Consider the following 23,786-nt stretch of genomic DNA (forward strand, 5'->3'; position numbering starts at 1 on the left):
GGAAGCCAATCACCATTAGGGCGCCGTTGCTAAGCAGTGTGGGCGGCTGAGTCTAGTGACTTGGGGTCTGGAGGAGAATAAAGCGCCTGCTCTGGGCCCCAACTGAGAATTTTCTATTAGCGTCAGAGCTGCAGGCCTCGATTTTATGGAAAAACAAAGTCACAAACGTCACTCGGGGGCGATCCTCCACTCTAGATTAATGACGCACCAGGGGGAAACCCTGTGAGGTCCGGTTAAGATGAGGGTCCCCCACGACCTTGGGGTCCCGGAGTAAAGACCTCGGTGTTCTTCATGGCCTCCTAGATTAGAAAGACAGAATCTCTGTCAGCCTGATCTGGACACTCAAGACGCTGGCCCTGCCGCGACCTGGTTTAGCGGTTCTAGAGGAGAACTGCAACTGTTTTGAGGACTGTTTTGCCTGGGGGAGCCATGGCGGAGGCGCACCGGAAGCGGCTCGCCGGAAGACCGGCAGGCGTGGCGGAGACGTGTCTTACTGGGTTGCCTGCAGGCTCTTTCCCGGCTATCGGGACCCGAAAGGCTGTGCCTAGTCCACTTGCACTTCGTGGGCCCAGCGGAGCAGCGTGGGGCGGCGGCGGCGGAGGCCCAGGCTGGCAGCGGCGGCTGCCGGGGGCCCAGCCATGGCAGAGACGGTGGAGCGGTTGAGGCAGCGGGTTGAGGAGCTGGAACGAGAACTCTCCCGGGAGAGAAGCCGGCAGGTCGTGGGCGGCCGGACCCGCATCGAGAAGATGAGCTCCGAGGTGGTGGACTCCAATCCCTACAGGTGATTCATGGTGGGGCGGGCAGGGCCACGCTCCTCTTGCGGGGAACAGCAGGCCACCTGCGGCACCTTTCTTGTTGTGGCTGTCCTGTCCCTAGATGGGCAAGGCCACGTCTTAGCGTTAGTCAGAAGATAATCCTTGCCTAGCGTAGTGGCTCACGATTCATTCCAGCATTCGGGAGGGTGAGGTAGTGGGGTTGTCGCGAGTTCCAGGCCAGCCTGGGCCGTATCGTGAGACCCCTTTCTCCTGCAAAGAGAATCCAAGGCAGGCATCCATATGGTTCAGCTGTTGTGCCCGCTGTCCAATGCCCAGTTTTCTGTCACCCTTGACTCTTTATTAGTCTGCCTCGCTCTGCATAAGGCTGATTGCTAGAGAGCTCTGTCAGAACATAACATCTTATGTAAAGCTGCCAAGGCTAAATTACAGTTACTGAAAGATCTTTCAGTATAACTTAGATGAGGCAGGGCGAGGGAGAGTTGGTTACCAGGGGGCTCAGAAACATCTTTGACTATCGACTTTGCTAGGCCTGCCTACTTCTGTCCCTAAAGGACTTTCTAGTTTATGAAGGGGAATACAGAGCAGTGGTTAAGGGGAAGAAGGTCTCAGCGTCACGGCGGAATGAATTCATTTTCAGCATACCAAATAGCCAGTAACTTCTAACAGCTGCTAAGCTGCTTCAGATTCCTTACTGTGAAGTGGGACCATAAGAATGCCCGTTTCTGTCATAGTTATGAAGACTGAAACAGTCAGTTTACGTGAAGTTCTTAAAACAGCAGTTGTACATGGCAAGCCTCGTACAAGACTGCATTCAGGAGCAGGCAGGTAGACCTTTGGGTTACATGTTTTTCTTCTCCCCGTAGCCCTATGGGATTGCTGTGATTTCGAGCTCATTCCGTAGGTGAGAGAAGTGAGAGTTAGAGAGCTGCTTTAGATAGATTGGAGTAGAGAATAGGATCTGGGTGCGTTAGGTTTCTCCCCCATAAGTCTGTAAGCCTGTAAGCAGTGCGGATAGAAACTGGGTGGTTTTAACATAAGTGAAGTTCTAGAAAGAGAGCAATGTGTGCAGTGGGTCTAGAGACACTCTCAGGTGCTGACGTCGGAAACTCGTGCAGGTGAATGTGTGCAGAGGCGTGTTAGAGACCTGCTGGGGCTAGGCTAAGTGAAAGCACGTAGGAGAGCAGGCATCAGGAAGACACAGTTGCTGCCTTGAGGACTGGAGGCTAGGGAGGCAAGGGAGAGTTCTAAAGCAGCCACCCAGCAGTGAACGCTTATGATCTAGCCAAGATGGCCAAGCTGCAGGGGTGGGAAGTGTTTGGTAGCAGTCATGGACATTTACGAGTGAAATCTTTTTTTTAAAAATATTTATTTATTTGTTATGTATACAATATTCTGTCTGTGCAGGCCAGTAGAGGGCACCAGACCCCATTACAGATGGTTGTAAGCCACCATGTGGTTGCTGGGAATTGAACTCAGGACCTTTGAAAGAGCAGGCAATGCTCTTAACCTCTGAGCCATTTCTCCAGCCCGAGTGAAATCTTCAGAAGACTGAAAAGCAAGTAGTGAAAATACTGCAGTAGTATGCATTTATAGACACATCGAGTTGAAAGTGGGAAGAAGGGGGCCAGCCAGAGGACTGCTGACTTTCTAACAGCCCTAGGTCCACCTGTGCCATCAAGAACAAACTATATAACACATTTTATGTACATAATATATGTGTACATATATATACATATGCACAGAGTACACACACACACACACACACACACACACACACACACTTAGGTAATAGAGCAGATGGCAGTGGCTGAAGTGCTTAGAATACTTGGGATACAACAGATGCTTCCAAAAGTAGACATCATCCATCATGAACAGAGACCATGAGCTTATTTCTCTCTATGTATACTAATACAGCACGGGAAAATTATGACATTTCATGTTGTCCCTCAACAATTAAACTATTAGGTGTAGATCTTGTCTATACATTAGGATAAAGAATGTTCTATAGAAGAAAAATGTTTCGCAGGCTACGCCCAGGAAAGTCCATGTTTTTAAGCCTACCGAGTGGTTTATTCCTACCTAGTAAAAGTTAGCTTTTAAGGTCAGTAGGTTGTCACAGAGATCTGTGTGCTGGGGTGAAAGGTGTGTGCCACCACTGCCTGGCCTCTAAGGCTAGCTAGTGGCTTAGCTCTGCACTCTGATCTTCAAGCAAGCTTTATTTGTTAGAGCACAAACAAAATATCACTACAGTGTGGGGCTGGAGAGATGGCTCAGTGGTTAAGAGCACTGACTGCTCTTCCACAGGATCCTGGTTTGATCCCCAGCACCAACAGGGAAGTTCACCATCCTTAACTCTAGTCCCCAGGGTATCTGATGCCCTCTTCTGGCCTCTGCAGGCACTGTATGTACCTTCAGTACTACATGTATACATACATATACTCACATAATAGCAAATTACTCATACATATGAAAAATACAAATAAAAAGGACTGCAAGAGCTCTGAACCTCTTTTTTTTCTTGAAGCCGTCTGATGGCGTTGAAGCGGATGGGGATTGTTGGTGACTATGAGGTATGCTAAACCTTTACCAGCCTCTGAACGCGATCGCGGTGGATGAGAATAATTTCTGGCGAATAATCAAATGAAGAGCAGTAACCAGTACACGTATCATTTTGTGTTCACAGAAAATTCGTACTTACGCTGTAGCAATAGTAGGTGTTGGTGGAGTTGGCAGTGTGACTGCCGAAATGCTGACAAGATGTGGCATTGGTAAGGTAAAAAGACTTCTCTTTGCCTGTCCAGTAGGGAACCGTTGACCCCTGCAGCAAATCAGGTACAAGTTAGCGCTCTTCTGCTCAATCAGTGTTTTGTTGATTACTGTTTGTTTATGGAATAGCTCTTCTCAAGAGGCTGAATCATAGCCCTCTCCAGACAAAGGCTCATGTTATTGCTAATTAAACAAAGGGCATTTAATTGTGTTCAGGAACTTTTGTTTAGGGTAGTGTAATGTGTAATTAATTTGGAATTATTTTAGATACAGAACCTGTTAGAAATGGTTCAGGGGTCCCTCCCCCCCAATAGATTCCTAGTATTTTAGCAAGGCAAAATTTTACTTCTGCTGGAGGGTGTATAGCTATGCCAAGTCAAGCAGGCAGGCTCACCCAGTGGGGGTTCTGCTGGGTTTTTGTTCCTAATGTAAGGGCTCCTGTGCCCCACTCTGAGTGGTCAGAGTTCAGCCCCACACTCTTACATAGCTGACTAACTCCAGATAGCACAGCTGATGAGCACAGTACAATTTTTGGGAACGGGATACAACCTTGAGCATGTATTGATTTCAAGAAGTGCTGACTCTGGAGGAATATGAATTTCTGCCAAGTGACCACTTTACAATATTTTTTAAAGTTCTTATTACTTTTTATATATCCTCTCATTCAATCCATCCTGACTGCAGCCTCCCCTTCTTCACTCCTCCAAGTCCCCCCGAAACACAACAGTTTTTTAAAAACAGTGTTGTCTTATTTGACACTTTGATACAAAAGACTGGAGGACATTTAAGTGGATAAAAAGTGCAGATGAAGTGCTCAGCTAAACACCGAGTGGAAAGCACTGAATTTGAACCAGGGATGTTTTAATTTTTTTTATTTAGCCCATTTTGTTTTCTTTTAAAAACAGACTCGAATTGTAGAACCTTTCATCCAGAATTTGATTTCAGTCCTAGATGTATAAAGCCAAGGACTATTGATATTACTTAGTTGAATAGAGAAGTTTTCCCCAATTATCTGCCCTATGTTATTTCCATAAAACATGCATTCTCCAGTATCTTTGTTAATAAAGTAATATTAATGATATCAGTTGCAGAATTGGCCCTCGTTTATCAATATAAAAATGATGCCAACAAAATACTTAAAATGCTTATTATAATCCTAATATCTTTGAAGTGGTTTATAGAAGCAGGCCAAAATGTTGTTGCCGATGGCTTGAGTACCTGGTTGATTGGTGGGATGCTGGAGATGCCTGAGGTCAGTGGCAGCCATGTTAGAGCAGACTGCCAGACCTGTTCTGTGGTTTTAGTCCTGCAGGTGTCAGAGCTTGAGAACTGTCATACTGATTTCCAGGCAATCCGGACAGTGCAGAAACTAAACACTGAGAACCACTGGGGGCTTTGCCTGGGCATTCGCTAGGAAGGAAGGCTTAAGGTGCAGTGCATACAGCTGATCAGAATCCATCTTTTAGTAGACGCTGCATGTTAGTCTTGAGGAAGTGCTCTTTGCCCCAGTAATGGCGTCAGGTGGTGCAGAAGCTGCTAGATGAGGCTGCAGCAGTCACTCCCGAGGACTGCTGTAATGAGAATCCCCGGGAAGACCTGGCTAGCACCATGTCCAGTTACTCCCATGATAGGCAGTTAGGAATTCTGGCAGTGAGATGCAGACGCCTGTGTTTCCACTAACTCTTCTCGTGATCCCACTGTGTACCCAGGTTTGTAAACCAGACTAAACAGTTAAGTTTCAGAATTCTTTCTCTTTTCTGTAAAACGGATAAGCAAGAAGCTAATTGATTAAGTTTGGAGGGGGGTAATGGTGCCTAGAAAATCCAAAGCCCATTTCTTATCTCTGCAAGTAGCTGCAGTTCCCTGGATGACTAAGTCTGCATCAGCGGCTTTGCTTTCCAGAAAGTTGACCTAAGCCAAGTAGCAACAGTGTTAGTGTCCACTTTTTTCACAAAGCCAAATAAGAGCCACAGACTCAGATTTAGTACTCTGTCTCACCTACTAAGTATTATTGAGTGAGCCATAGTTTAGGGACTTTGGAGTTATAAAGGGCCTAAGTGGTGTCTTTGCTAGCAAGATACTAAGGTTCTCCGGGTATTGTCATTGTTTGTTTTAAGTTTCTGTATTGAGAAGCATAAAATCAGGTCTGGGGATATAGCTTTGTGGTAGAGCAGTTACCTAGCATGGATTTGGTCACAGGTTCAATCCCCAGCACTGACCAAAAAAAAAAAAAAAAAAATCTGACCTCTTCATACTGAAGAGAAATGTGATCTGCTCATTTTAGGTGATGTGTGTACAGTGGCAAACACTGAAGTAGACAAGAATAAAGCAGGAACCAGGTGGTGGTGGCACACATCTTTAATCCCAGCACCTGGGAGGCAGAGGCAGGCGGATCTCTGTGAGTTCGAGACCAGCCTGGTCTACAAGAGCTAGTTCCAGGAAAGGCTCCAAAAAAACTACAGAGAAACCCTGTCTCAAAAAGAAGAAAGAAAAGAAGGAAGGAAGGAAGGAAAGAAGGAAAAAAGAAACAGGAAAGAATAATTAACTGGTTGCTAATTCTCTTTGGTAATGATTTTTAGCATCAGCTTTGTTGTGTGGTGTGCTATACAAAGGGAGTCAAGGAAATGGAGCAGGCTTCCCTTTCTCACCGAGCTGTAGAAGCAGCACAGCATGGGGTGGGGGAGAGCCCTGCATCAGCTGAGCGCTGTTCAGCAAGGCCCCAGCCGCCTTGTCACTAAGCTGAGGATAGAAGATGCTGTGCATTTTCCTCACAGAACATTTAGTAAATCTCTGTAAGGCACCGGGTGCCTTAGAATTAACTAATGTTATTAGACCACCACCATTAAGCCTATCAAATGGAAAATCCACTAGTTTCATGTCATTTTTCACTGAAATACCACTGTTTTCATTTTAGTTACTGCTTTTTGACTATGACAAGGTGGAACTGGCCAACATGAATCGACTTTTCTTCCAGCCTCATCAAGCAGGACTGAGTAAAGTTGAAGCCGCAGAACACACCTTGAGGTAATTATAGTTGCAGCAGAGGGCCGCATGCAATGGGGTCCTGTTAGCTGCAGTTGCAGCAGAGGGCCGCATGCAATGGGGTCCTGTTAGCTGCAGTTGCAGCAGAGGGCCACACGCAGTGGGGTCTTGTTAGAAAATGAATTTTTTACTTACTCTGAAAAAGATTTTCCTCCAAGCATTTAAGAATTGTTTAGTGGCATATGGCGGCCTATGCTGCACATTCCAGCACACAGGAAGTTGAGGCCATGTGAGGAGTGTGCAAATTTGAGGACAGCCTGTGCTGGAGAGCAAGTACTGGGCCAACCAGGGCTGCCTGGCAAGGCATAGACTCAACAAAAACCCAAGCCAGGCTAGTCTTAAAGGCCATACCAAACTGGGTAGTGGCCAGATTTGGCTCATACGCTGTGATTTGCAAATCCCAAACATTTTTGGACTAAACTGAAAAAGACATAAAGAAACTCTCAGACTGTACTGGGGCTAAGGCTTTGTTCCCAGCACAGAGGTTGTTCTGGGTTAGAATGGGAGCATTCTTGAAATCTTTTATGAGAAGTCCATATTAGGGAGTCCAACATTGGCCTTGAGCAGGACATAGTCACAAGTGCAGTGTAGAGCTGCTCTCGTAGCTCGTCTGCAGCAGCTGTAGCACATGGGCAGAGGGCAGGATCCAAATGATGCACGTGTTTTCATCTAGGAAGTGCAACAATGGCAGCAGAGGATGACTTTGGATCTTCTTCAGACCATTTAAATCCTCATCGCTGCCTCGCCCTCTCCTCTGCTTTTCCTTTGCTTATTTGTCAGAAACAGCACAGGGCACTGGCCGTCTGCAGATGTTGTGCAAGTGTGTCACGGGCACTGGCCGTCTGCAGATGTGTGCAGGTGTGTCACAGGCACTGGCCGTCTGCAGATGGTGTGCAGGTGTGTCACCGGGCACTGGCCGTCTGCAGATTGTGTGCAGGTGTGTCACCGGGCACTGGCCGTCTGCAGATGTTGTGCAGGTGTGTCACAGGCACTGGCCGTCTGCAGATGGTGTGCAGGTGTGTCACAGGCACTCGCCGTCTGCAGATGTGTGCAGGTGTGTCACCGGGCACTGGCCGTCTGCAGATGTGTGCAGGTGTGTCACGGGCACTGGCCGTCTGCAGATTGTGCAGGTGTGTCACAGGCACTGGCCGTCTACAGATGTGTGCAGGTGTGTCACAGGGCACTGGCCGTCTGTAGATGGTGTGCAGGTGTGTCACAGGCACTGGCCGTCTGCAGATGTGTGCAGGTGTGTCACAGGCCCTGGCCGTCTGCAGATGGTGTGCAGGTGTGTCACAGGCACTGGCCGTCTGCAGATGGTGTGCAGGTGTGTCACGGGCACTGGCCGTCTGCAGATGTGTGCAGGTGTGTCACAGGCACTGGCCGTCTGCAGATGTGTGCAGGTGTGTCACAGGCACTGGCCGTCTGCAGATGGTGTGCAGGTGTGTCACAGGCACTGGCCGTCTGCAGATGGTGTGCAGGTGTGTCACAGGCACTGGCCGTCTGCAGATTGTGCAGGTGTGTCACGGGCACTGGCCGTCTGCAGATTGTGCAGGTGTGTCACAGGCACTGGCCGTCTGCAGATTGTGCAGGTGTGTCACAGGCACTGGCCGTCTACAGATGTGTGCAGGTGTGTCACAGGCACTGGCCGTCTACAGATGTGTGCAGGTGTGTCACAGGCACTGGCCGTCTGCAGATTGTGCAGGTGTGTCACAGGCACTGGCCGTCTACAGATGTGTGCAGGTGTGTCACAGGCACTGGCCGTCTGCAGATTGTGCAGGTGTGTCACAGGCACTGGCCGTCTGCAGATGGTGTGCAGGTGTGTCACAGGCACTGGCCGTCTGCAGATGGTGTGCAGGTGTGTCACAGGCACTGGCCGTCTGCAGATTGTGCAGGTGTGTCACGGGCACTGGCCGTCTGCAGATTGTGCAGGTGTGTCACAGGCACTGGCCGTCTACAGATGTGTGCAGGTGTGTCACAGGGCACTGGCCGTCTGTAGATGGTGTGCAGGTGTGTCACAGGCACTGGCCGTCTGCAGATGGTGTGCAGGTGTGTCACAGGCACTGGCCGTCTGCAGATGTGTGCAGGTGTGTTACGGGCACTCGCCGTCTGCAGATTGTGCAGGTGTGTCACAGGCACTGGCCGTCTGCAGATGTTGTGCAAGTGTGTCACGGGCACTGGCCGTCTGCAGATGGTGTGCAGGTGTGTCACAGGCACTGGCCGTCTGCAGATGTGTGCAGGTGTGTCACCGGGCACTGGCCGTCTGCAGATGTGTGCAGGTGTGTCACAGGGCACTGGCCGTCTGCAGATGGTGTACAGGTGTGTCACCGGGCACTGGCCGTCTGCAGATGGTGCAGGTGTGTCACAGGCACTGGCCGTCTGCAGATTGTGCAGGTGTGTCACCGGGCACTGGCCGTCTGCAGATGTTGTGCAGGTTTGTCACAGGCACTGGCCGTCTGCAGATGTTGTGCAGGTGTGTCACGGGCACTGGCCGTCTGCAGATGTGTGCAGGTGTGTCACAGGCCCTGGCCGTCTGCAGATGGTGTGCAGGTGTGTCACAGGCACTGGCCGTCTGCAGATGGTGTGCAGGTGTGTCACGGGCACTGGCCGTCTGCAGATGTGTGCAGGTGTGTCACAGGCACTGGCCGTCTGCAGATGGTGTGCAGGTGTGTCACAGGCACTGGCCGTCTGCAGATGGTGTGCAGGTGTGTCACAGGCACTGGCCGTCTGCAGATTGTGCAGGTGTGTCACGGGCACTGGCCGTCTGCAGATGTTGTGCAGGTATGTCACGGGCACTGGCCGTCTGCAGATGGTGTGCAGGTGTGTCACCGGGCACTGGCCGTCTGCAGATGGTGTACAGGTGTGTCACCGGGCACTGGCCGTCTGCAGATGTTGTGCAGGTGTGTCACAGGGCACTGGCCGTCTGCAGATGGTGTGCAGGTGTGTCACCGGGCACTGGCCGTCTGCAGATGGTGTGCAGGTGTGTCACAGGCACTGGCCGTCTGCAGATGTTGTGCAGGTGTGTCACCGGGCACTGGCCGTCTGCAGATGTGTGCAGGTGTGTCACAGGCACTGGCCGTCTGCAGATGTGTGCAGGTGTGTCACAGGCCCTGGCCGTCTGCAGATGGTGTGCAGGTGTGTCACAGGCACTGGCCGTCTGCAGATTGTGCAGGTGTGTCACAGGCACTGGCCGTCTGCAGATGGTGTGCAGGTGTGTCACCGGGCACTGGCCGTCTGCAGATGGTGTGCAGGTGTGTCACAGGCACTGGCCGTCTGCAGATTGTGCAGGTGTGTCACAGGCACTGGCCGTCTGCAGATGGTGTGCAGGTGTGTCACAGGGCACTGGCCGTCTGCAGATGGTGTGCAGGTGTGTCACCGGGCACTGGCCGTCTGCAGATGGTGTGCAGGTGTGTCACAGGCACTGGCCGTCTGCAGATGTTGTGCAGGTGTGTCACCGGGCACTGGCCGTCTGCAGATGTGTGCAGGTGTGTCACAGGCACTGGCCGTCTGCAGATGTGTGCAGGTGTGTCACAGGCCCTGGCCGTCTGCAGATGGTGTGCAGGTGTGTCACAGGCACTGGCCGTCTGCAGATTGTGCAGGTGTGTCACAGGCACTGGCCGTCTGCAGATGGTGTGCAGGTGTGTCACCGGGCACTGGCCGTCTGCAGATGGTGTGCAGGTGTGTCACAGGCACTGGCCGTCTGCAGATTGTGCAGGTGTGTCACAGGCACTGGCCGTCTGCAGATGGTGTGCAGGTGTGTCACCGGGCACTGGCCGTCTGCAGATGGTGTGCAGGTGTGTCACCGGGCACTGGCCGTCTGCAGATGGTGTGCAGGTGTGTCACAGGCACTGGCCGTCTGCAGATGGTGTGCAGGTGTGTCACAGGCACTGGCCGTCTGCAGATTGTGCAGGTGTGTCACCCTAGCCCATCTGTCCTCACATTGGCAGATAGAAGCCTTTTCTGTCCTTCCTTCCTCTTCTTACTAGGAATATTTGCTTTTCCCTCTCAGGAACATTAACCCTGATGTCACATTTGAAGTTCACAACTACAATATCACCACCGTGGAGCACTTTGAGCACTTCATGAGCAGAATAAGGTGAAATTTGTGAATGTTTTTTGTAACGTCCTGATGTTCAGCTCAGTTAAACAAAGGCTAGAAAAATCTATTGACAATTTTTTCAGCTTTTAGGAAAAGTAATTTTTTGTGTAACATTTATGTATTAGACTGTAGTCTATACACAAACAAATATATGTTCCAAAAAATAAAATTGGGGGAAAAATCCCTCTGAAATGACAGTGATTCAACAGGCAGCCCTCAGCTTTGTGCTCTGTGCTCTAAAGTCATTGTCTTCAGTCTGTTGGGACCCCTGAAGTAATGATTCAATTAGCTTTATTCCGTGTATGTTTGTAGGGAAGCCTAAACAAGGCAGTGAAACTCCCTGAGTTCCGTGGCACAGGCCTATAATCTCATCATAAGTTCTAGGCTAACCTGGGCAACCTAGACCCTTTCTCAAAACTATAAAATAATAAAATAAGATAGCCCTCTATGTATCTCACAGGGCACTTACTTGGCATGCCTGAGGCCCTGACTTCTGTCCCAACAGGACTAAAAAACTGGACCAAAACAAATATCTGTGAGAACCCATGGAGAGAGAGATGACAGCCCCATGAATAGACTTTATGTTTCCTTTACTAGTAATGGAGTCATTAATGCTCTAACCTTTATGTGAGGTCATTATCATTAAATACTATTTTATAATTGTGTTCAAACACTTATGAAAGAAAACTGACTGCACAAATAAAATTCAGTTGATGTGCCTTATGTTCCACTGGGTGTGGTGGTAAACACTTGTAAATCCAGCCCTTGGGAGGCGGAAACAAGAGGATCACAGTTTGAGATCTTGCTTCAAGCGGCAGTGGGGGTTCATATGGGCCATGGGATTTGGGTTTGCCTTCGGTTGTTTTTTGAGGTGGGATCTCATACTGTATGAATGGTGGAATCAGTGACAGTCCTTCTGCCTCAGCCTCAAGTGCTAGGCCTACAGGTGTCGGCCACCAACCCTTAGAACAAAAGAAATGTATTTTGTGTCCTCCATGTTTTTCAAATACAGTTTACTTTCCTTTTCTAGTAATGGTGGCTTAGAAGATGGAAAGCCTGTTGACCTAGTTCTTAGCTGTGTGGACAACTTTGAAGCTCGGATGGCCATCAATACAGTGAGTGTTACGGAAGGGGTCGCAGCCCTGGCTCTAACCTGAGTGTTCTAGCTGAGTGTAGTTCTAGGTTTAAACTCTGTTTGCATAGCTTGCTTTAAAATGTGTGATGAGAGCTTCTGGCCTGGCCTGTGATGTGTTACAATGTCTCACTCTCTTGTGTATAAAGTAGCAGATGTTTCTGCTCTGTGGTTTTAAAGTAGATGAGTATTTTATGATGCTTATTCTAGTCACCAGTGGGTTTTCATTACATTCAGAGTGTGTGCATGTGTGTGTGCACGTATGTGCATGTGTGTGCGCGTACCACCATATTCCTGTGAAGGTCAGAGGGCAACTTGCAGAGGGCATCTCTGTGGGATGAGCCCGTGTGTGATCTAGGAACTAAATTCAGGTCATGAGCCTTAGAGGCAAGCATTTTTCCCAGCTGAGCCATCCTGCCAGCTCTCCATTGGTTTTCACTTTCTGTCTTTTTGTCTTATTAGGATTAAATATGTAAATTGAAAACATTTCCCAAAGATAAAATATTTTTTTTGAATTACTTTTAAATGATTCTTATGGTTTTTGTATTGAAGATTTAGAAAAGTAAGTTTTTCTGTTAGTCTGAAGAAATCTAGGAAGCAATGGTTCAGTGTAAGGAATGGAACATCCTGTGTCTGGAATATGGCCCCTGTATCTCAATTATTGCAACTCTTCTCTTGGAATGCGAAGCCTCAGGATCCGTTTAGATAACACCTGATAGTCCACAGAGGAAGATGACAGTAATTCGTGCTGCTTTGTGTTTTCCCCTTTTCCTGTTAAGGCTTGTAATGAACTTGGTCAGACGTGGATGGAATCTGGGGTCAGTGAAAATGCAGTTTCCGGGCACATCCAGCTCATGATCCCCGGAGAGTCGGCGTGTTTTGCGGTAGGCGTTGTCTCGGCTCACTGTCACTGGTGTCTAAGTCAGAGGAGCAAAGGAGTGTGCTGGGATACTATCTGGGGCATTTCGGATTGTTTTACTCTATTTCGTTTGTAATTGTTGTCTTCTTTCTCATGTAGTGTGCGCCACCGCTTGTAGTTGCTGCAAATATTGATGAAAAGACCCTGAAACGAGAAGGCGTCTGCGCAGCCAGTCTCCCCACCACCATGGGAGTGGTTGCAGGGATCTTGGTTCAAAACGTATTAAAGTAAGTAAGGGCTGATTTTTCTGACTAGTGTTGTATACTTTTGATTAAAATGTATTTCATAAAATACTCCAAGAATTGATATTGTCAACTAAGTAGTTATCTTATACTTAAATTTTCTTTTAAGTTTATCATACATACGTGGACTTTTATGTGTGTGTTGTGTGTGCACGCGCACGCACTCGTGCACATTCATGTATGTATGTATGTATGTGAGTATGTGCACACATACATGTTTATTTAAATGTCAGTTACTTCCTGCATTTGGAATAACTTTTTAAAAAAAAGATACAGAATATTCTATATACCCAGAGCATTGGCAGAACAACACTGGGCAAGAGGGCTAAATTATGAGAATGTACCATTAGGTATTTTGGTATGCATATGTTCATGATTGTGTGTACAGGAGTGCACTGTTCTGCTTGTGGGACAGTCAGTAGATGGCCTCAGTCAGTAGTCCTCCACAGTGTTTGAGGTGGGGTCTTTTGTTGTTTGCCTTTGCTTGCACCAGGATAGTTGGCCTGTGAGCTTGCAGGGACTTTCCTGGGTGCCTCCCATCTTGTAGGAGCACCGGAATTACAGTCACGCACAACTGGCAAGCTTTTACGTGGATCCTGGGGATCTGAACTCAGGTCCTCATGTTTGCACGGCAAACCCTTTGCTCATTGAACCATCTTCCCAGCTCTCATTCAGTTTTATGCATAATCTTCTATACCGAAGCTGTCATAGAGTTTCTGTTACTGTGATAAAACACCATCACCAAAAGCAACTCATGAAGGAAGGGATTTATTTAGCTTACACTTTCACATCTTTGTCCATTATTGAAGGAACTTAGGGCAGGAATTCAAGGAAGCTGGAGCAGGAACTGAAGCAGTGGCTGTGGAGAAGTTCTGCTTGCTTCCTTGTTCCCCACTGCTTACTTAACCTACTTTTAATACAGTCCAGGGCCACCTTCCCAGAAGTGTCACCACCCATAGTAAGCTGGACACTCCTACATTAATCATTGATCACAAAACTGCCCCCACAGACTTGTCTACAGACCTATGTGATGGAGGTGTTTTCTCTTCCCAGATGATCCAGGTTATGTTAAGTTGTCAAAAACCCAACCAAGACAGAAACTTTTCTCTAGAATGTCGTTTGACAGGGAGAGGTCACAATGGAGCTCCATGGGTGTTGGAAATGCTCTTTGACTTACATCAGTGACTAAGTTTAGCTTTACGTTTACTGCATTTAAAATTGCATAGTTAATAGTAATACCAGTTTTTAAAATTAGATTTAGTATGACACAGATTTTTGTCTGTGTGTGCAGGGCGCTATGTATGTGTGCACATGTGTATGAAGTATGCTTTTTTGTGCATTCGTGTGTGAAGGCCAGAGGGCACTGTTGTGTCTCTATTTCTTTACCTTTAAAACGACTTTTCCTGACCTCATTGATGACAGTCTCATGCATGTATGAAGTGCAGTCTGATTGCTGTAACCTCTTCTCCGTTTTCTCTGTTCTCCTTCTCCACTGCCACCCCTACACATCTCCTCTCATCCATGGCTTTGTTGTTATTTAGCCAGGGTCTCTACAGCCATGGGTTTGGAACGTCTGCTGGTGCCTGGTGGGCACTCAGTGGGAACACAGCTGAAGACAACGACTACCCTTCCTCAGAACCCACCCGTAGACAGCAGTTCAGCAGGGAAGAGGGATAGGCCCATCAGCCCTTCCTGGCCCATGACTGACTGTTGGTATTGTGTAGACCCATTGCAAACAGCCATAGCTGCTGTGGGTGCCCTGCCCAGCAGACAGTATTTTCAGCCCTTCTCCCTGTCTCCTGCAGTGTTCCCTGAGCAGTATGGAGTGGTATAAATGGCCGACTGAGGACTGAGTAATCAGCCTTCACTTATCCTCAGCACCGTGACCAGCTCTGTCTGTATTCAATGCTGTGCATTGTAGAGAGGCTTTTCCCAGGAAGGTTGGGGAGCATCTGTCTATGGGTATAAGCTTAAATACTTAGAAGACAGTCTGCTGCCTAGGCTACCTAAACAGCAGTAGTAATCTGCCCATAGGGCCTAAGACTTTAACCACAGGTTTCTGACTGCATTTGTGGTAGTAGGTTTGAATTCCTTTTTGTGGAGCAGGCCTCAAATCCAGTCAGTGAGGGGGTGGTTCTCACCCACACCTCTGCCAACAGCAGTGCCATCACCTCACTTGTGGGCCCATCTTGCCTGGCAGGGTAGTATTATTGAATGTAGGGATTGCAACTAGGTAAGGCAATTGGTGCCTTTTCTTCCACAGGGGCCTGTAGAGCACCTTCTGCCACTACAAAAGCTAGCCAATGGGAAGAGCTCAGCTCACTTCCAGCTTCATTCTCTATGCCTTGCACTGAAGGTGTGTTCCATGTTATTTCTGAGACAGGGTATCTTACTGATCTAGGACTCAGCATTTTGGCTACACTGGCTGTACAGCAAAGCCCTGAGATCTGCCTGTCTCCACCCCTCCCCATCTCAGTCTGGGATTACAAGCTCATGGTGCCATGGCTGCCTTCTTATTGGCTGCTGGGGACCCAGACCCGGACTCCCAGGCTCCCATAGCAAGTCCTTTATCCACTGAACCATCTCCCAAGCCCCGATAGCTCAGGTTTAAAAACACATCTCTCATGCTGCAGTTTCCCTGAGATCCGTGTGCTGGTCTGTGGTTTAGCTGCCGTACTTTACTTACCAGCAGTTTATCTTTAGAGGCTCAAAGATAATAGCTCATTATCCGTGATGGGGAGTAGTACCCTTGCCTTTCCTTCTTCATTCCGCAATCACTCAAACAGCCACTGTGAGCCGAGTTTTATAAATAAGGTGGAGAAAGTTGCTGCTTCCTAGGTTGTTTGTTAGAAAACTCATTATCTACTCCAAAGTGTTTTGTAGAAATTCACTTCTAGTACTTTTTTTCTTTATTAAGTATAATTTGATTTTCTTTTTTCTTTTGTGTTTTAAGATGTGGTTTCACTATATACCCCTGGCTGGCCTGGAACTCACAGAGACCTGCCTGCTTCTCCCTCCCAAATGCTGGGATTAAAGGTATGCCCCACCATGCCTCGCTAATTTGATTTTCTTTTCCAGGTTTCTGTTAAATTTTGGCACTGTCAGTTTTTACCTTGGATACAATGCAATGCAGGATTTTTTCCCTACCATGTCCATGAAGCCAAACCCTCAGTGTGATGACAGAAACTGCAGGAAGCAACAAGAAGAATACAAGGTATACACAACCAATTGATTGGTTAGGAAGTCTGAGGATCACATTGCAAGGCCAGTAACTTTGAAAAGAAACAGATTCGCAATATAATATAAATGGTTCTGGATTTTTATAGTTTTATAGTTAATTTCTCATACTTCAGAACAACACCCATTCTTGCTTTCGGTAAGATAAAAGTGAATTCTTGTGGAGTGCTGCTGCAGAGAACTGAGAAGAAATCCGATGTTTGGTGCTGTTTGTTTTCTACAGAAGAAGGCCGCGGCCCTGCCCACACAGGAGGCTGTACCCAAGGAGGAGGAGGAGATAGTCCACGAAGACAACGAGTGGGGTAGGAAGCCTTCGTGCCCCGGCCTCACTTTGGAAGCACACTCTTTGCTGGGAGGGAGAATAAGACTACACAAAATTTCAGATAATTCTTAGACTGTTTTCTGCAGGGACGGGGGTGGGGTGGGTTGTAAGAGTATACAGAGATATAAGTGATTCTTAGAGTTTCTTGAGAATGAGCACAGGTCACATTTAATCCTCCAGGTATTGAGCTGGTGTCGGAGGTTTCAGAAGAGGAACTGAAGAACTCTTCAGGTCCCGTTCCCACCTTACCTGAAGGAATCACAGTGGCATACACAGTCCCAAAGAAGGTATTTACCCTGATATGTAAATATCAGAGAAGAGAAAATACGTATCTTCCTTCAGCTTCATCTTACATTGGAAGGCTATTGAGGTGTTTCCTTTCTAGATATTTATGCAGTCAGCCTTGAGGTGCTGAGAAGTACTCTTGTCTCCAAGGAGACAGGCACAGCTCATTGGAAACTGAGAAAGTAGAGTCTTTGAAAAATCCACGGATGTATCCAATATAATAGATTTAGTTTAAATTAAAATATTACTTTCACATCTTGATAATTTTAGCCACAAATCCATGAAAATCCTTTGGAAAAGGGTGACGGTGTGCGCCTGTGGCCCTGCACGTAAGCGGCTGCAGCAGGCAACGGTTTGCAGTTGGAGATGCACCTGGGTGTGTAATAAGACCTGGAAGCAGAGGCCATGGATAGGGAGGCGAGAAAGAGAGCAGGCACACAAGCAAACCCACAGAAATACAGACAGAGCAGGGCTGGGCTCACCAGGCAAAAGATGGACAGCGAGGCAGTCGTTACTGGAAAGTTGCTGAACATTATTAATCATCAGGGCACACAGATGAAAACAGTGAGGTGCATGCCGCTTCGAGGGGAAAGGTCAGTGCTGGCAAGGATGTGCGCAGAGGGAGCCGGGGATGTAGCAGTGCACTGCCATCAGGAATGGAAAGCAGTGCCTCTGGTTTGGAAAACAATGGTGGAGGCTCCTCAAAAAATTAAAAGAATTACCATATATGTGATGTATGTGAGCCAGTGATCTCATGGGCGGTATGTATCAAAAGTATATATAGCCAAAATGCCCACACACAATGGAACACTATTGAGCCATAAGAGAATGGGCAACCTGTCTCTTGTGAAAAAGACAGATGGAACTAGACGTAATTAAGTAAAATAAGAGTGGCACAGATGGACAGACACTTGATCTCACTCGTGTGTTATACAAGTCGAGAGTGGAGAAGGGCTTCTGGTGAGTAGGGGAGGGGGGAGGAAGGCTGGCCAGCGGCTTGTAGGTTACAGCTTTCTAGGAACATTAAGCTCTGGTGCCTGTCCAGAAGGGTAGCTGCAGGTAATCACTGTTGTATGTTAGGTAGAAGGAGTGATTTTTGAATGTTCTCATTACAAAGAAATGGTTATCCTGGCGAACATCACACAGTATATACACGTACCATAACTTTATGGTCTACTATATATAACAGTAATTTTATATTAAAAATGCGCTCAGTAGAAATGTCAAGAATATTGAAATTGCTGCCTCCTGAACAAAATTTTGGTGAGAAATATAAAGAACTCCTTTTCCCCTAAATATTTCAAAATGTATTTATCAGAGAAAATAAGCTTTTTAAACATGTTGAGCATGGGTAAAGCAAACGGTTAAAGACACGCAGTTTTGTATGGTTCTGTTTTCATTGCATTTCCCCCTTTTGTTGACAGCAAGAGGATTCTGTTTCTGAGGTAACAGTGGAAGATTCTGGTGAAAGCTTGGAAGATCTCATGGCCAAGATGAAGAACATGTAGATCATGGACTAGCATTTGGTTTATTTTCTGTACTTATTTTATCCCCTTGGTATTAAAATAATTAAAACTAATAAAACTTAGGGCCGCCTTAACTGGCATGTGGATCTTTACTGAGTTATCATGCTGTATGGAACACTAGTGGTTACTTCTTGCTTCCCTCTACAGCTGAATTGGTAATGCTCCCACAGAAAGGAGAGGAGAGGCCAATCCCATTCCATAATTTCCTTTACAGTAATTAATTCCGTGTCTCTGTACTGAGGCCCTGGACTGTAAGCAGTGCAGATGGAGGTTAGGATGTTTAGCCTGGCGGCTGTGGCCAGCAGGTGTCTTGAGTGTCTGAATAGCTTCCTACCAGTTACCCACTACTACTAATCTGACCAGGAGTGACTTCACACAGTCAGCCTATAGAATAAAACGTCCCTTCAGATGTTTCTCAGTGAGATAATGTCTTCTTCATTGGCAGTGTGTGAACCTGTGAGTTAAATATTTAAGACAAAGCACAGATAAATGCAAGCTGTCTTTGTGGACAGACAAGTACGTTCAAGAAAAAAACATCAATTGTATTCTAATTTTCACTGACCAAAAGGTATTGCCTTCTGGAACAGAAATGCCTGGAGCCGCCATGTTACTGAATACCAGGCACAAGTGCCATACATCATAGAGACTGTGTACATCATAGAGACTGTGTGCATCATAGAGACTGTGTGCATCATAGAGACTGTGCATCATAGAGACTGTGCATCATAGAGACTGTGTGCATCATAGAGACTGTGTGCATCATAGAGACTGTGTGCATCATAGAGACTGTGCATCATAGAGACTGTGCATCATAGAGACTGTGTGCATCATAGAGACTGTGTGCATCATAGAGACTGTGTGCATCATAGAGACTGTGCATCATAGAGACTGTGCATCATAGAGACTGTGTGCATCATAGAGACTGTGTGCATCATAGAGACTGTGTGCATCATAGAGACTGTGTGCATCATAGAGACTGTGCATCATAGAGACTGTGTGCATCATAGAGACTGTGTGCATCATAGAGACTGTGTGCATCATAGAGACTGTGTGCATCATAGAGACTGTGTGCATCATAGAGACTGTGCATCATAGAGACTGTGCATCATAGAGACTGTGCATCATAGAGACTGTGTGCATCATAGAGACTGTGTGCATCATAGAGACTGTGCATCATAGAGACTGTGCATCATAGAGACTGTGTGCATCATAGAGACTGTGTGCATCATAGAGACTGTGTGCATCATAGAGACTGTACATCATAGAGACTGTACATCATAGAGACTGTGTGCATCATAGAGACTGTGTGCATCATAGAGACTGTGTGCATCATAGAGACTGTGTGCATCATAGAGACTGTGTGCATCATAGAGACTGTACATCATAGAGACTGTGTGCATCATAGAGACTGTGTGCATCATAGAGACTGTGTGCATCATAGAGACTGTGTGCATCATAGAGACTGTGCATCATAGAGACTGTGTGCATCATAGAGACTGTGTGCATCATAGAGACTGTGTGCATCATAGAGACTGTGTGCATCATAGAGACTGTACATCATAGAGACTGTACATCATAGAGACTGTGCATCATAGAGACTGTGTGCATCATAGAGACTGTGTGCATCATAGAGACTGTGTGCATCATAGAGACTGTGTGCATCATAGAGACTGTGTGCATCATAGAGACTGTACATCATAGAGACTGTGTGCATCATAGAGACTGTGTGCATCATAGAGACTGTGTGCATCATAGAGACTGTGTGCATCATAGAGACTGTGCATCATAGAGACTGTGTGCATCATAGAGACTGTGTGCATCATAGAGACTGTACATCATAGAGACTGTGTGCATCATAGAGACTGTGTGCATCATAGAGACTGTGTGCATCATAGAGACTGTGCATCATAGAGACTGTGTGCATCATAGAGACTGTGTGCATCATAGAGACTGTGTGCATCATAGAGACTGTGTGCATCATAGACTGTGTGCATCATAGAGACTGTGCATCATAGACTGTTTGCATCATAGAGACTGTGTGCATCATAGAGACTGTGTGCATCATAGACTGTGTGCATCATAGAGACTGTGTGCATCATAGACTGTGTGCATCATAGAGACTGTGTGCATCATAGAGACTCTGTGCATCATAGAGACTGTGCATCATAGACTGTTTGCATCATAGAGACTGTGTGCATCATAGAGACTGTGTGCATCATAGACTGTGTGCATCATAGAGACTGTGTGCATCATAGACTGTGTGCATCATAGAGACTGTGTGCATCATAGACTGTGTGCATCATAGAGACTGTGTGCATCATAGACTGTGTGCATCATAGAGACTGTGTGCATCATAGAGACTCTGTGCATCATAGAGACTCTGTGCATCATAGAGACTGTGTGCATCATAGAGACTCTGTGCATCATAGAGACTCTGTGCATCATAGAGACTGTGTGCATCATAGACTGTGTGCATCATAGAGACTGTGCATCATAGAGACTACATCAAGACTGCATCATAAAGACTGTACATCATAGAGACTGTATCATTTATTCTGTGTACATCAAAGACTACATCATAGAGACTGTACATCATAGAGACTGTATACATCAGAGACTACATCATAGGGACTGTACACATCAGAGACTGCATCATAGAGACAGCATACAGAAGAGACTATGCATCATAGAGACTGTGCATCATAGAGACTGACTGTACATCAGAGACTGTGTACATCATAGAGACTACATCAAGAGACTACATCATAGAGACTGTGTATCATAAAGACTGTACATCAGAGACTACATCAAGAGACTACATCATAGAGACTGTGTATCATAGAGACTGTACATCATAAAGACTGTACATCAGAGACTACATCATAGAGACTACATCATTAGGCTGTGTATATTATAGAGACTACATCATAGACACTGTGTACATCAAAGGGACTGTATATATCATATAGGCTGCTCCTGAACACTTCAACTTGATTCCCTAAACTGAGATGTCAGCAAGGCTTGTTCTGAGTAGTGGGCAAAATGAACTCGAAATTGCCTTTGTAATGAATGACAGGTATTTGTTCCCTGGAAGGGGTTCCATTTCCAACTGTGACCACTTAAATTGTAAACTGATGACTGATGTGAATCATTGATGATTTTTACCTTGAAGATAATTGAATCTGTAAATGTCTAAATTGTGTGTATTGAGAAATGTTAACAAAAGTTAAAAGTATCATTCCTTATTTCTAAAATAAAGTTGTAAAGACCAAGTCTAGGCATCAGTTTAATGTACTAACTTTGAGATTCTAGGATTAAATGTGATTTTTTTCATGTTTATTATGAAGTCAGGAAGAGAGTATGCCTAACTTTGAAACTTAACGTTTATATAACCTTGGTAAATTTTTATAAATATTTTCACAGAACTTAGCATATTAGATTGGAGAATAACTTTTCAAATCACTAGACATGTTTTAAATTTTTAAAATGAAATTTATTTTCAGAATATTTAGAAATAGTGGCCCATGAATTCTCCAAGGTTAACTTGAAATTGTTTAACTTTCAGGTTTGGTTAAGGCACAATACATAGTATAGGATCCACCGTCTTCTACAGATCTGCTCTTTCTGGTTTCTTAGGCTGTACCAGATTCTAACGTGTCTCACTTTGCTAATATTTTTCATTAGAAACTACTGGATTATCATCTCAAAAATAAGTAAAAATAAAATACAGCAGTAAGTAGGCACCAATTGATCCCATATGGCTCACCCCATAGTCTGTAGCCACAGAGACTTAAGGGGTAGCAGGCAGTGGATGAGAATTAACACACTTGAGTTGTGAATTACCACAGAGGTTTGGCCAGATTTGTAAACTCTCCTAATGAGAAAGGCGAGCAGTCCCAATATCGTCTTAACACCCAGAGTCTAGACGTAGTAAAGCTGTTCATCACTTTGTTTCTTGTTGTTAGTAGAATGGCAATCTGTGGTTCTGCTCAGGTTTTTGTATTTTCTCATGAAAATACTCGCTGACGCCCACAAATGTGAGCCAAAAGGAAAAGGCAGTAGCTCTGAGACTATGTCAGAGAAGCTTTGATTGCTTCAGATCACAGTTTCGCTTTTCCTGTTTCCCTTTCTGTAAAGTACTGAGGATAAGTTATAGCAAAACTTGGTTCCTACCAATCGTTTATGAGGGACTGGTCTGAAAATTACCATTGCTGTGGGGTGTATGTTAGTGTGAACATGATCTGAGCCTCACATCTATGTTAGTGTAATCTGAATCGGATGTTAGTGTGAACATGATCTGAGACTCACATCTATGTTAGTGTAATCTGAATCAAATACGTTAGTGTGAACATGATCCGAGACTCACATCTATGTTAGTGTGAACATGATCTGAGACGTACGTCTATGTTAGTGTAATCTGTGAATCAAATGTGTTAGTGTGAACATGATCCGAGACTCACATCTATGTTAGTGTGAACATGATCCGAGACTCACGTCTATGTTAGTGTAATCTGTGAATCAAATACGTTAGTGTGAACATGATCCGAGACTCACATCTATGTTAGTGTGAACATGATCTGAGACGTCTATGTTAGTGTAATCTGTGAATCAAATGTGTTAATGTGAACATGATCCGAGACTCACATCTATGTTACTGTGAACATAATCTTACTGTTCAGATTGCAGATCTACACAAATGTTTGTTGTAGTTTTAGGCATTCTCATGAAAGCAAAAAATATTGCTAGTAAATAATGAGATAAAAATAATAGATAAAATCATTTTTATTACATACTTAATTTGAAATATATATATGAGTGATCACCTCAGTTATAATGTGTGCCATAAAGTCAACACTTTAGGTTTTTTAAAAATTCCTTTGCATTGGTGTGAAGGTGTCAGATCCCCTGAAATTGGAGTTACAGACAGCTGTGAGCTGCCATGTGGATGCTGGGAATTGAACCCCAGGCCTTTGGAAGAGTAGTCAGCGCTCTTACCCGCTAGGCCATCTCTCCAGCCCCAACACTTCAGAGTTATCAAATCTAAACTTTGGAAGATCAAAGGATATTATGCTTTTTGGAAAATTCTTTTAGAGTACTGATCACAGATTACTGAAGTTGTTTGAAGGTGGTAAATACAATACATTTAGTGTATTAAATTAATCATAAAATAATTAGATTTTAAGCTCTGATAAATTAGTTGTAAGGTCAATATCTGTTTGTGAATTCACAAACAGGGGCAAACTCCAAAAGGTAAGTCATACTTATATTTTAGCTTTTTCCTCCTGAACCTTGAGCCTCTTCTGTGCATCTCTGTCTAGTTTAAGTCGCCAGAATGGTGTCTAGATTTTAGCGGTGCTTCTCAAGCTCACAGGCTCAGGAGTCACCTGGCCACCCAGCTCTCAGGCTGCCTCTGAGTGGCTCAGGGCAAGGCCTTGCAGTCTGT

At 45.8% G+C, this 23,786-nt stretch overlaps 2 protein-coding genes across 5 annotated transcripts in view; one reads left to right on the top strand and one right to left on the bottom strand.

Annotated features, from left to right (window-relative positions):
• Positions 1-78: 78 nt before the first annotated feature.
• On the top strand, positions 79-21,615 carry Uba5 (ubiquitin like modifier activating enzyme 5). 4 transcript variants are annotated; one of them, XM_075964823.1, is made up of 14 exons: positions 79-781; positions 3,301-3,346; positions 3,460-3,549; positions 6,457-6,566; positions 10,591-10,677; positions 11,711-11,795; positions 12,592-12,696; positions 12,831-12,958; positions 16,052-16,187; positions 16,434-16,512; positions 16,713-16,819; positions 18,242-19,305; positions 20,841-21,117; positions 21,170-21,615. In XM_075964823.1, exons 1-12 carry the CDS (start codon positions 639-641, stop codon positions 18,323-18,325), a joined length of 1,200 nt encoding a protein of 399 aa, XP_075820938.1. In that variant the 5' UTR covers positions 79-638; the 3' UTR covers positions 18,326-19,305; positions 20,841-21,117; positions 21,170-21,615. The 4 variants fall into 4 exon arrangements, with proteins under 4 accessions (XP_075820938.1, XP_075820936.1, XP_075820935.1 ...); XM_075964821.1 differs by having other exon boundaries at positions 18,242-19,181; positions 20,809-21,117; XM_075964820.1 differs by lacking the exons at positions 18,242-19,305; positions 20,841-21,117; positions 21,170-21,615 and having other exon boundaries at positions 16,713-16,954.
• Nphp3 (nephrocystin 3) overlaps positions 16,944-23,786 on the bottom strand; it is a 46,004-nt gene continuing 39,161 nt past the window's right edge. The window contains exon 28 of the mRNA XM_075964812.1: positions 16,944-17,006. Within this exon, the coding sequence (XP_075820927.1) occupies positions 16,982-17,006 (25 nt within the window). The 3' untranslated portion in view covers positions 16,944-16,981. The remainder of the gene's footprint in view (positions 17,007-23,786) is intronic.

The sequence above is a fragment of the Microtus pennsylvanicus genome, chromosome 3, assembly GCF_037038515.1.
Source record: "Microtus pennsylvanicus isolate mMicPen1 chromosome 3, mMicPen1.hap1, whole genome shotgun sequence".
Classification (NCBI taxonomy): Eukaryota; Metazoa; Chordata; class Mammalia; order Rodentia; family Cricetidae; genus Microtus; species Microtus pennsylvanicus.